At 36.9% G+C, this 13,008-nt stretch overlaps 1 protein-coding gene across 1 annotated transcript in view; it reads left to right on the top strand.

The window, feature by feature from the left end:
* RTTN (rotatin) overlaps window positions 1-13,008 on the top strand; it is a 202,104-nt gene that overhangs the window by 56,242 nt on the left and 132,854 nt on the right. Inside the window, exons 15-21 of the mRNA XM_011944090.1 lie at window positions 1,904-2,029; window positions 2,590-2,706; window positions 3,632-3,768; window positions 6,898-7,069; window positions 10,288-10,387; window positions 12,489-12,577; window positions 12,957-13,001. Of these exons, the coding sequence (XP_011799480.1) occupies window positions 1,904-2,029; window positions 2,590-2,706; window positions 3,632-3,768; window positions 6,898-7,069; window positions 10,288-10,387; window positions 12,489-12,577; window positions 12,957-13,001 (786 nt within the window). The remainder of the gene's footprint in view (window positions 1-1,903; window positions 2,030-2,589; window positions 2,707-3,631; window positions 3,769-6,897; window positions 7,070-10,287; window positions 10,388-12,488; window positions 12,578-12,956; window positions 13,002-13,008) is intronic.

Below are 13,008 nucleotides of genomic sequence, written 5' to 3'. Positions count from 1 at the left end.
TAGTTTTTTGTATTTTTTTAGTAGAGACGGGGTTTCACTGTGTTAGCCAGGATGGTCTCGATCTCCTGACCTCGTGATCTGCCCGTCTCGGCCTCCCACAGTGCTGGGATTACAGGCTTGAGCCACCGCGCCCGGCGAATAATTTCAATAATAATGATAGCAGCTAACATTTATTGAGCATTTGCTCTATGTATCAAGTACTTTTATAAGTATGTTATCTCACTGAATCCTCCTAACAGCTCTGTGAGCTAGGTACTACCTCTTTCTGAAAACGGAGATACTTTGAATTTGTCCAAGGTCGTTCAACTAAAAGTGGTAAAACTGGGCTTTGAACCCTGATAGGCTCACTCCAAAGCCCACATTCTTAAGCATTGCACCACACTACCTTTGGCATGTGGAGCCCAGATTAGGTATAAAATATTCAGTCATCCAGCGTAGAGACGATATTAAAGCCACAAGCCTTGATAGGATCAACTCTGAGAGACTAGGGAAGAGAAGGCCATCTAGGATCTAACCAGTGAGAAGTTGGGAACAGAGGGGGCCAGGAGTGGAGACAGAGGTGAGAAGGAAGATTCAGATGAGAACAGAGATGAACACGTTGGATTTGGCATCACTGAGGTCATTGGTGTCCTCAATAAGAAGCTCCTGTGGAATGGTAGGGACCTAAGTCCTGCTGATGTGCATTGAAGAGGACCTGGCAAATGAGGAAGTACTGACTGAGGACAGCGAGCTCTTGTGGGGACTTGTGGTGGGAAGGAGCGCTGAAAAATGAATTGTTATCAAGAGGGGGAAGCCAGGGCCAGAGACACTTTACAGTGTGTCATACGGTGATTAGAATAATCATGTGAAGAAAAATAAAGGCGCTGGAGAAAAATAAGACAATTTTAGGGAGTAAATCTTGATTTCAGAAGGGAATAGTCACAGTTTAGATGGTAGGTAAGTATCTTAAGGAAATAACTAACAGCTATTGCTAAACTTCAGGGCTGAGGCTTTAGATCTTTGAAAAGCTTGTAATATGAAGTTGCTGTCTGTGGCATGAAGTTAATAGTTGAAAGAAAAATAATGCATATAGATACATATATGAGTGTATGTATGTAACTTTTTGGCCTTTGAATTGTTGGTAATAGGAAGTAGAAATTTGCAGAATGAATAAAAGTAGTATTCATGTAACTCGTTATTGTATTTTTACCTTCTATATTGTATTTAAATTCTATTAATATTTCAAGTAGCTTTTTTTCCCCTCTCACCTTAAATAGCTGCTAACAAAATATTATTCTCCATCACATATTGAGAAAAAAATTTCTGACAGTTACTTTAAGTGATGCTTCCAAGTAATTGTATTTTAGGTACATAGCTGTATTGATGATAACTTTATGTAATCGTATATATATCACATATATAGAATATAAATATATAGTATATAAATTATATATAATGTATATTATCTATAAAATATAAAAAATATATACTCTATATATAGAATAGAAATATAATTAGTATATAAAGTTATGTCTCCCATAACTTGAAGTCCTTGAAGTCCTTTCATGTTGAATTTTTCTTTCCCAACCTTTGTAAGTAAAATGCAAATACCTTAGGATAAGTTTCTTATTGTGTTTATGTCCTTTGTGTCTATCATTATGAATAACTTAAAGATTATGGTTGTCTCAGCCATTTGTTTACTTAATTTATCATGATTATACTTGTTGGCAGAAGGTAACATAATCTGTATCTCATACAAAGTAAGAAACTGTTAGGAGAATCTTTTTCATTCTCTATTGTTAAAAAAAAAGTTTCAATGAAGTAAAAACGAAAACAGAAATTGGATTGTAAACAGAAGAAAGATGGATCTTTTGGAAAAATCAGTGTTGCTAATTTAAAAATACTTTTTAATATTATTTTACAGGAATGTTTAGGTGTCCATAATGTCACTAAATCTGTGTCTTCACTTTGCAATGGAATTCATTTTCTACTTCATCCAAAAGTTCTGTATGAAATCTCTGTATTTGGCATTCAAGACCCCAAAAGTGAGGTATGACGGTAAAAATCAGTGAAAATATTACTGTAATTTAGATACTCAGCTAAATCAAGGTGATATGCTGATATAGTTTAGATAGCATGGTGAGAAACTGAAAAGAAACCTATCTTTGGTGCATTGGTTCATTGTACCAAATATTTAAATAAAATAAATGTTATTTTATTAAATAACTCGAAGTATTTTTAAATAAAAATAAATGTTACATAAAATGTGGCAGTAAAAATACAGGACACCCATGATTTCAAAAAGTTCAGATCAGTTTACTTACATTTTTCATCTAAGATGTAGAGAACTATACAGTACAGGTAGTAAGCAGATTATTTCAGTTAGGGAAATTTTTACTCAAGGGACAAATGTACATTAAGGTAAGAAAGTAGAAATCATTAAGGAAGAAAAACAGAACAGAATGTAAGATGATGCTATGGAAATACAAACATTTGAAAGAGATGTTAATTATAGCATCTTTCCAGATGTTATAAAATGTTACAGGTGTGTCACGTGACCTAGCGGGGCATCTCATTTGACTGGTTTGTGGGGTCTGTGTTGTTGAGCAGGTGAACACTGCTGCCAAGGCCATTCTGTTATACCTGCTTCAGGGACGATTGATGATGACAGCGCTGACCTGGAACAAGTTTATTGAGTCTCTCTGTCCTGTCATTCCAATACTACAGGTATTCTGTGAAATTCACTTTTTATGATACCATTTATCTTTGGCTGGGTGTCATTGCTTTAAACGCATGCAAACAGCAAAACTGTCATGTTGTGAGAGAAATGAAGAGAAGCTGTGAAGGCGCTGGGGATAAGTGAACAGGAAGTGGGTGGCTGTCTTCTTTCTGGCAGAAAGTTAAACAAGGATAGCCAATTTGTCTGTATATATTTTATATATCTGGGTGGGAGGTTAAAAAGTGAGGTGCATTCACAGCATTGACTGTGAAAAATAGAACTCAACCTTATATAAAGGTCTTTAGGCAGAGCGAACTGCTTTTTAAGCAGACCTTACATAACAACTAACTTGCCTCATGAATTCTATCCATGCATATATATGATTAGATTGATACCTTAATTAACATGCTCCTGGAAACAGCTTTTTTTTTTTTTTTTTTTAAAGCAATCCTTCTGGACATTAAAGGAGTCAGGTTTCTGTCTCTTTTGGATGAAAAGGTGGAGTTCAGAAGTGCCGTCATAAGCACAGTCCTCTTTTAGAAGAGAGAGCCCGGACCTTGTGCCTTGAGACTCACAGGGTCCTATTCCATGTGTGTAGCATTTAGAGCACTCCATCTTCTTAGGGTGGGGATGGGCTGAGGATCTGTGAGGTGCTTCACCGAGGAGAGGTGCTGCTGTTAGAATCTCAGAAAATAGAAAGATCAGTAAGTGTCAAGAAGGTTGGCATGTTTTCCTGAAGTTCTCCTGTATGTATGTGTATTTTCTTTTAAATACAGTTTTATTTAGGCTCCTTAGTTCATAGAGGTTATTTTAAAAAATGACTATTTTATTCAACTGAATCGAAAGACATTTATGAGTTGCTGATAGGACAATACAATTCTTATTTTCAAGTTGAAAAGTTATGTATATAATTATCTATAACAAATCTATTAGGGCTATGCCGACACAGAAGATCCTTTGGGTAACTGCATTCTCCTTCTAAGCAAAGCAAGTTCTGACACAGAAGAGATTCTTCCGTGTACTACCCGATTAAAGTCCATGCTGCGACTTTTGCTAGTGAAAAAGCCATCGTGAGTACGACATAATCTTGTGAACATCAAAGATTAATGGAAACATGCTAAGAAAGTATAGTAACTATATATAATTTGAAAGAAAACTAATTTTTCAGGAGGGTGGTACTCCATTACTAGAGGAAACTAATGCATGAAACTAAGCAGATGCAAGGTCTTTTTTGTACTTGCTGACTTTCATCCGTTTTACAGCCAAGTTATTCCTTGCCAGATCAGCCTGTGTTATAGGACTGCTGCTAAGTGCTGCTCAGTAGTTAGTAGAGCCATGGAGATAAATGGCTCAAGTTGGAGAGCCATGGAGATAAATAGGTGGTAAAAATTATAGTGCTTTCCCATCTCTTTAGAAATTATTAGCCTGCTGGAGTGATCCTTTTGTAAACATCTGTTTTGAATATTAAGTTTTTTGAGAATGTAGTAGGCCAGTTGTCTCATATACCAGAGTTTTGTAGATATTTTAATCCCATATAGCTGTGTTCTTACTTGGGAAACTGAAAATGTATCCTTTCTTTGACCGCCATTAATATAAGCATTGTTTTAATTAATGAAAAGAAGGAGAATGATACTGTTTTTTTCCCTTCTCTGTCATTGCAACATGAATCTTTTCTATTATTATTTTTAGGTAACAGTGGTTAGATTTTCCCTTACTGAAAAAAAAAAATGCTTAGAGTCGAGATGGATAAGCAGCGCTAAAGAGGAATAGTTAGTTGAAAAGGCTAGGAAGAGTGGACAGACATTCTTTTGACAATGGATAATTTGTGTTTCCCAAAGCTTACATCAGGAAAATACAGCAGCTTATTTATAGACAGATCATTGGACTGAAAAATAAGGAAGTAGGTGGAAGTTAACTAAACCATTAAGAGAATGGAAGAAGGAAAGTTATAGAGTCTTTAAAATATCTCTGCCGTATAGAGAGTAGTGTTATGGGTGATACAGGAAGAAGTAGGGCAGAGGGAGTTAATGTGCTTGTATTCTCAGGGGTTGTCTTCTACGCATGCAGAAAGGCTCTTCCCTGTTAATTAACGTGCTAGTGTGGTACTCTTTACTTGAACAAACCCCCAATTTGGAGAACTAACACAGTAGGGGTCATTTCTTGTTTGCTTTTCGGGGGGCTCAAGGTCCTCAGTTTAAAAAAGACATTCTAAGGTAGGACATCCCCAGGAGCGTAGCGCAAGGCAAGGCCAGATCTTTCTTTGGGTAAGATAATTCTCTATTATACAGAACTTAAAACAATTCAAATGAGATATTTCTTTTCCTTATTGTATTAATTCTGCCCCATCCCGCCAACCCATCCATAAACTCCATGAAGACAGAAACCCTGTCCATTGGCTAACCTTGTATTCTTAGAACTTCATAGAGTACCTTATACATAAATACACAGTCATGCGTTGCTTAATGACATGGATGCATCCTGAGAAATGCTTTGTTAGGTGATTTTGTCCTTGTGTGAACATCGTAGACTGTATTGTGCACAAAACTAAGTAATAATAACTTACTACATACACACCTAGGCTATATCATACAGCCTATTGCTTCCAGGCCACAAACCTGTACAGCATGTTACTGTACTGGATACCATAGGCAGTTGTAACACAGTGGCGTTTGTGTATCTAAACATAGAAAAGGTTTAGAAAAATATAGTAATATAATCCTATGAGACCGTTGTTGTATATGTGATCCACTGTTGACTGTAACATTGTTACACAGTACATGACTGTACTCAAAAGTATTAAAGAATTATATACATGTATAGGAATAACCGAATTCTGGCATCCTGTGCTAAACCTAAAAAGATGCTAACTGTATATACCAGAGAACAATATGCATAAATACCTGCTTTACATATCTCATCTCTAGCCACCTGTGCTAGGGGTGATACCTGTCTCTCAATGGACAACCCCAAATGTGAATATAGTTATCATTGACTTAGAATATAGGGAACAAAGAAAAACTATTAGGTAGGTATTTAGCCTTTCTAAGCTCTCTTGAGGTAACTCAGAAAATGGAGAGGGAGAAAGTTTGCCTGACTTATTAGTCCTCTGGAGATGATATCAGTTAACAATATTGCAGTAAATATCTACTTTGTGTTAGATTCAGGACGTATTTATTGGGTGTCTTACTATGTATCTATGAGCTGTGGAAAGGTAGCAGCACACAACACAGACATGGGCCCTGCCCTTTCAACATTTAGCGTGTAACTGGGAATATAGCTCTTATTATCGATTATTCTTCATTATTAATTGTCATAAAGTGAGATAAAAGTTACGATACAGGGGCTCAGGGTGGCAGGCCTACATCCAGAAGGCAGCCTGCTCTCGTCTGTAGTAGGAGGGCCACTCTAATGATGCATGTTTTAATTGTTCTCTTATAGGTAGTTCTTAAAACCTGGCAACTTGTATTATTGCTTAAAATTTGTCCAGTTTCCAGGTAGTTCAGGAACCTGTCAGAGGAGTGACGGATACATGGTTGTCTCAATATCTGCCGCCTCAGTGACCTTTGTCCACTCGGTGGTTTTCCTGTTTCTCTATATCATTGTTCAGTGGCATACAGTATTTAAACTTTTTTTGAAAAGTCTCCCACCTCCCCACTCAGCTGAACTTATTCCTAATCCCTTCCAGATAAGGAAAAGGTATTTGTATTTTCATTTTTGATAGGAATCTGTTTGACCCCTGATGTAAGAAGATTTTGATACATTGTAGTGTTATCACACTTCCCTTATGAGCGTCATTACTCTCCTGAGGGTTCATCTTAACGTTTGGACTGTGGTTAGCAGTCTGTGATACTTTTTATGGTTGAGAATAGATCACTAGATTTGAAGACAGGAGTTATAGATTTAATTCCCAGATGTACTTATTGAAGTTTGCTGATATTTAATCTCAGTGAGTCTGTCTCATTATTATTATTTTTTGTTTTTAGTAGTTACTATTTTTTGTTTCTCATGTTTATTTTATAACTTGAATAAATCATTATAGTTATATATCCAAGATTTTTTAGAATTATTACTAGTAATGGCAGTATAATTGTGACTACTTATTGTACTTTGTTGATATATAATTACTTGTAATTACAAGCCCTTTTACAATAGACATTTGTATGTCACGACAGTTCGACTTCAGTACTTTGTGTTCTTAGGGTCCGCTCACTAGCGTTAAAGCTTTTAGCGTTCCATCTTACCAGTGAAGATGGGGCTGACACAAAGCGTCCTCTGATAGACGCCGGAGTTCTCTCCAGAGTTACGAATTTATTCATTGTGAAGAAACCTATCGAACTCAAACTGGATGACAGAAGAGAGCTGGTTATTAAGGTGACTATAAATTTTGAGTTTATTACTGGGTGGTAATTTGATACATTTTTATATCTTGTGTTTTATGTGACATTCTTCAGTTTGTGTATGTCCTGGGGAGGGAGAGAAGTGTGGAGATTCAGGGCTGGTTTGAAATTGTGTTCTGGCTTTATCTGGCTTCTGGATATGTTGATTCATTGCGGTGGTCCCAACCTTTTTGGCACTAGGGACCAGTTTCAACAGGATAATTTTTCCATGGATCGGGGCAGGACTGTTGTTTTGGGATGATTCAAGTGCATTATATTTATTGTGTACTTTATTTCTGTTATTATTACATTGTAATATACAATGAAATAATTGTATAGCTCACCATAATGTAGAATCAGTGGGAGCTCTGAACTTGTTTTCCTGCAACTAGACAGTCCCATGTGGGGGTGATGGGAGACAGCGACAGATCATCAGACTTTAGTTAGATTCTCGTAAGGAGCAGACATCCGAGATCCCTCACACACCTAATTCACAATACGGTTTGCACTCCTGTGAGAATCGAATGCCGCCACTGATTTGACAGGAGGTGGAGCTCAGGTGGGAAGGGGAACGATGGGCAGAGGCTGTAAATACATTTCCCTGTCTTTAGCTAGGACTGTACCTATAGCATGCTGGACTGATGCAGAATTCTATAAAGAAAACTGTCCACTAGTCCACTGTTTTCATGGATTCATTCCTGTGTTTTGTGCTTTCTCATTTCACTTCACGTTTGCAATCTGTCTGTTTTATTTTAGACTAACTTGCCAAGGCCTGTAGTAGTGTGGTAGAGCCATGTGTAATACAGTAGGTTTGTTTGTTTGTTTGCTTTTTAATGGGGAAACACATTATGTTCCTCTAAACTGAATGTTCAGGGCTGTATGACAGTGCTGGCAGGAGGATTGGAGAGTCTTCCACTGGCCGCATACCAGCTCTGGTTGGGACTTCCCTGAGTACCAAGCCATTGGTAGTCACTCCTGTGTCCTGATGTATGGAGGAAGGCAGGGAGGGGCCTTTCTAACACGTCTTCTGTGAATCCATGTTAGGACTGGAAGATAGCAGTGAGTGGGAGAAAGGAGCTTCATCTTTGTTACTTTCTTGTCCCTTTTTCCTGATGCTGGTTTTGCCACCTCAGACTCTGTTCTAGCATGAAGTGACAGTAAGGGACTTGTCTGGGGTAGCTTTGAAGGGGTGCTGGACAGCAAGTCCCAGAGTGCTGTTCGCTCTGGGGTCTTCTAAGAGAAAGAATGGAGAGGTCCATGGGAACACCAGCTGGTGGCTTCTGGGAGCAACAGAGAAATCTTGAGTCATAGGTCTGGGTCGCTCTTCTCAGGTTAGCCTGGTACTACCTATAAAGATGTTAGGGAGCATGGATGTTTTCTGTTACCTTTGTAAGACTGCTAATGGATTAATGGGTTATGAATAACTTCCTAGCAAAAATGTATATTAAGAAGAGAGGGGCTGGGCACAGTGGCTCATGCCTGTAATCCCAGCACCATGGGAGGCTGAGATGGGTGGACCACTTGAGCCCAGCCTAGGCAATATGGTGAAACCCTGTCTCTACTAAAAAATACAAAAAAATTAGCTGGGTTTGGTGGTACATGCCTGTAGTCCCAGCAACTTGGGAGGCTGAGGTAGGAGAATCACTTGAGCCCAGGAAGTCGAGGCTGCAGTGAACTGAGATTGCACCACTTCACTCCAGCCTGGGTGACCAGAGTGAGACCCTGTCTCAAAAAAAAAAAAAAAAAAGAAAACTTATTTAACATGATGACTCTTTATTTTAGATCTTAAGTTCCTTCCTGACCTACTGCATCATTGTTGCACATTTTATTTATTTATGTGTTTATTTTAAACTTTTATTTTGGGTTTGGGGTACATCTGCAGGTTTGTTATATAGGTAAACTCATGTCATGGGGTTTGTTGTACAGATTATTTCATCACCCAGGTATTAAGCCTAGTACCCAATAGTTATTTTTCAGATTCTCTCCCACCTCCTACCCGCCACTCTCAGGTAGGCCCCAGTGTCCGTTGTTCCCCTCTTTGTGTCCTTGTGTTTTCATTATTTAGCTCTTGCATGTAAGTGAGAACATGCAGTATTTGGTTTTATGTTCCTCTGTTTTTTTGCTCAGGGTAGTGGCGTCCAGCTTCATCCATGTTCCCTCAAAAGACATGATCTTGTTCTTTTTTAAGGTTGCACAGTACTCTATGGTATATATGTACCACATTTTCTTTATCCAATCTGCCATTGATGGGCATGTAGGTTGATTCCATGTGTTTGCTATTGTGAATAGTGCTGCAGTGAACATACACGTGTATGCGTCTTTATGGTAGAATGATTTGTATTTCTTTGGGTATCCAACATCTATAAGGAACTTAAACAAATTTACAAGAAAAAAACAACTCCATTAAAAAGTGGATAAAGAACAGAACAGACATTTTTCAAAAGAAGACATACATGTGGCCAAAAGGCATATGGAAAAGAGCTCAATATCACTGATCATTAGAGAAATGCAAGTCAAAGCTGCTATGAGGGACCATCTCACACCAGTCAGTATGGCTGTTTTTTTTTTTTTTGTGAGACGGAGTTTCACTCTTGTTGCCCAGGATGGAGTGCAGTGGTGTGATATTGGATCACTGCCACCTCTGCCTCCTGGGTTCAAGCAATTCTCCTGTCTCAGCCTCCCGAGTAGCTGGGATTACAGGTGTCTACCACCATGCCCAGCTAATTTTTGTATTTTTAGTAGAGACGGAGTTTCACCATGTTGGCCTTTTTATTTTTAGTGGAGATGGGGTTTCACCATGTTAGCCAAGCTTGTCTTGAACTCCTGACCTCAGATGATCTGCCCACCTCAGCTTCCCAGAGTGCTGGGATTACAGACATGAGTCATTGCGCCCGGCCAGAATGGCTATTATTAAAAGTCAAAAAATAGCAGATACTGGTCAGGTTGTGGAGAAAAGGGAATACTTACACACTGTTGATGAGAGTGTAAATTAGTTCAACCATTGTGAAAAGCAGTGTGGCAATTCCTCGAAGATCTGAATACAGAACTACTTACTCAATCCAGCATTGTGTGAATTTACATGTAAATACATTGGTTATTTAAATAAGTTGATTTTTGCTGCTTATGTTCATAGGGCATAAACTGTAAAATCTTACTGGAGAATTGGAAGCAGATATATGTAATTTTGGGTTTGTTTTTTTTTTTGGTTTGTAGTCGGAGACTGTTGAAAAGGTATATGAAATCTTCACCTCAGATGATGTTGATCTTGTTTTGAGAAAGTCAGCTGCCGAACAGTTAGCTGTGATTATGCAAGGTAATGCATCTTAAGGAAAATGATTGCTGTACTGCTGATAATAGAATTTTAAATTGCTGTGTGGTACTGGCAGGAGTTGGCAACTATGGTTTATGGGCCAGATCCAGCCTGTGGCCTTTTTTTTTTGACAGCCCTCAGGAATGGTTTTTGCATCTTTAGAGTTGTTAACAAAACCAAACTAAAACCAAAGAATGTGCAAGAAACCATATGTGTCTGTCTAACAAAACCTAACAACATGCTTACTACCTGGTTCTTTACAGAACAAGTTTGCTAACCCCTTATTATTTGACCTGTAAGATGCCGTTCGATAGAATTGTCTTCTTTCTAAAATATTAGTATATTTCCAATAGTGAAGTGCATGTTCCTTCCTCAGTTTACTGAGTGCATGCATCGTGTTTTTGATTTCTACCATCTTGCTTAGGGAACTTAATTAAATAATACTTTTGTGGTAGGTAAAATAAAAATAGTACACTGTAGCTATGCCTTTTCTTTAAACGTTTATTTATTTTTTAAATTATACTTTAAGTTCTAGGGTACATGTACACAATGTGCAGGTTTGATATGTAGGCATACATGTGCCATGTTGGTTTGCTGCACTCATCAACTCATCATTTACATTAGGTTTTTCTCCTAATGCTATCCCTCCCCCAGCCCCCATCCCCGAGACAGGCCCGGGAGTGTGATGTTCCCCGCCCTGTGTCCAAGTGATTTCATTGTTCAATTCCCACCTATGAGTGAGAACATGTGGTGTTTGGTTTTCTGTCTTCGTGATAGTTTGCGGAGAATGATGGTTTCCAGCTTCATCCATGTGCCTGCAAAGGACGTGAACTCATCCTTTTTTATGACTGCATAGTATTCCACAGTGTATAAATGTTTATTTTTAAAAACAACTAGTGTAATACACTGTTAGCTTTGTTTGTAATGTTGTTATTCCATAGGTTTTTCTTCTTTGGGTTAGTTTTGAATTTTTCTCCATATGTGATGTATGTACTTTAATATTTATGAGAAATGAAAACTTTGAGTTTACATAAAAAGATTTTTATGGTTAGCACTTCTTGTCTTGACATTAGTGGAAACTGGGATGAGAGAGTAATTTGAAAAAACATATTCCACATATTTATAGTTTTAACAATGATAACACAGACTACAGAAAATAAGACTAGAAAATGTGGAAAGCCCTGTTTAAAAAAAAGATCAAGAAAAACTCATTAAAGAGAATTCCTTCAATATTGTTAACATTTCAAAAGTATGCCTTATAATTTTGGTATGCACTATATTGGGGGGCAATGGAAAATATTTTTTTAGGTAGCAGCTAAAGATCATTACAGTGATAGCTACCCCTTCAATATCCGTATGTGTGTGTGTGTGTGTTTTTCCTAATGAGAATATGGGAGAAAATTTGTCTGCAAGTTGTTAAATACTTGTAACGAATATGCAAGCAATTATAGTTTTGGGTTCTGGTAACATTTGTGTGTGTGGGTGCGCATAGCTATACATATAAAATTTTTTTGTGTGTATACAAAAACTTTTTTATTACAAACATGATATGTGAATATATGCTTATTAAAAAGAAGCTCATGTTCTCCAGAAATATATAGTGTATTATAATCTTGTTCCTTTTATATTTGCTATTAATAGTTTGAGGTTAGAGATTTTTTATTGATAGAAAAATGTTCATGTTGTAAGTCATATTTTACACATGAGCTTGTGGAGAATTATAAACATTTGAAGTGATAAATTTGGAAGAGTCAATGAAATAATATAAAGAAGATAATTTACCATGTATAAATATAAGCATTCATTTGTACACTTAAAATTCTCGTAGTTTTCAGAGTCTGAACTAGTTCCATAATTTTTTTTTATAGTTTTGTTTTTTATGTTACAGAAGTAAGACATGCTTTTTACTTAAACATTTTCAAATTGGACAAGTGTATATAAAGTAAAAAGTTAAAAGTTTTGTACTCCAATGTTAACCCCAGGTCTAAGTGTTTTTTTAATAGTTTGAAGGTTGTGTGGATATCAGTTCTGAGTATTTCAAAATATGTTTTTTAAACTACAAAAAGAGTTCTTTAACTTTTAGTAACTTTTTTTTTATCTACAGATATTAAAATGCATGCTGTGGTGAAAAAGTTATGCTTAACTGACAAAATAATTGAGTATTTAAATGAATGTGTGAGTCAAGATGGCAAGGTAAGGCTAATGTGCATCTAGACATTGTTTTACAGTCTGTTTGTATTAATCAGATCTGAAATTGAACTGAGCAGAGTTTGGATGAGTACTTGGATTTTAAATCCTAAGTAACACCTCCTATCTCATTCATTTTTTTAAATTCTAAAAGTGGAGTCTCTATAAAGGAAAACTAATTTAAAAATTTGCATAAGATAGGCAAGCAGAAGTATATACAAAACTTACTTTCAGTGGAAAGTAATTCCTAGTATTTATTTACGTTTTAGTTTCAGGTAATTTGATGAAAAAGCATAAAATTTAGAGTAAGATAATATTGTGGTATGTTTGATCTCACCTGATAATTGGTGAAAATAAAATAGCTGTGTTTTTCCTCCTGGCCCAGGTTGTAGAATGTTTGGTACAACCATGCCTCACACTCTTGAGGAAGGTTTTAT

This window comes from Colobus angolensis, unplaced genomic scaffold, assembly GCF_000951035.1.
Source record: "Colobus angolensis palliatus isolate OR3802 unplaced genomic scaffold, Cang.pa_1.0 Scaffold225, whole genome shotgun sequence".
Taxonomy (NCBI): domain Eukaryota; kingdom Metazoa; phylum Chordata; class Mammalia; order Primates; family Cercopithecidae; genus Colobus; species Colobus angolensis.
Note: the sequence above shows the minus strand (reverse complement) of the source record. Positions and strands in the feature narration are given on the sequence as shown.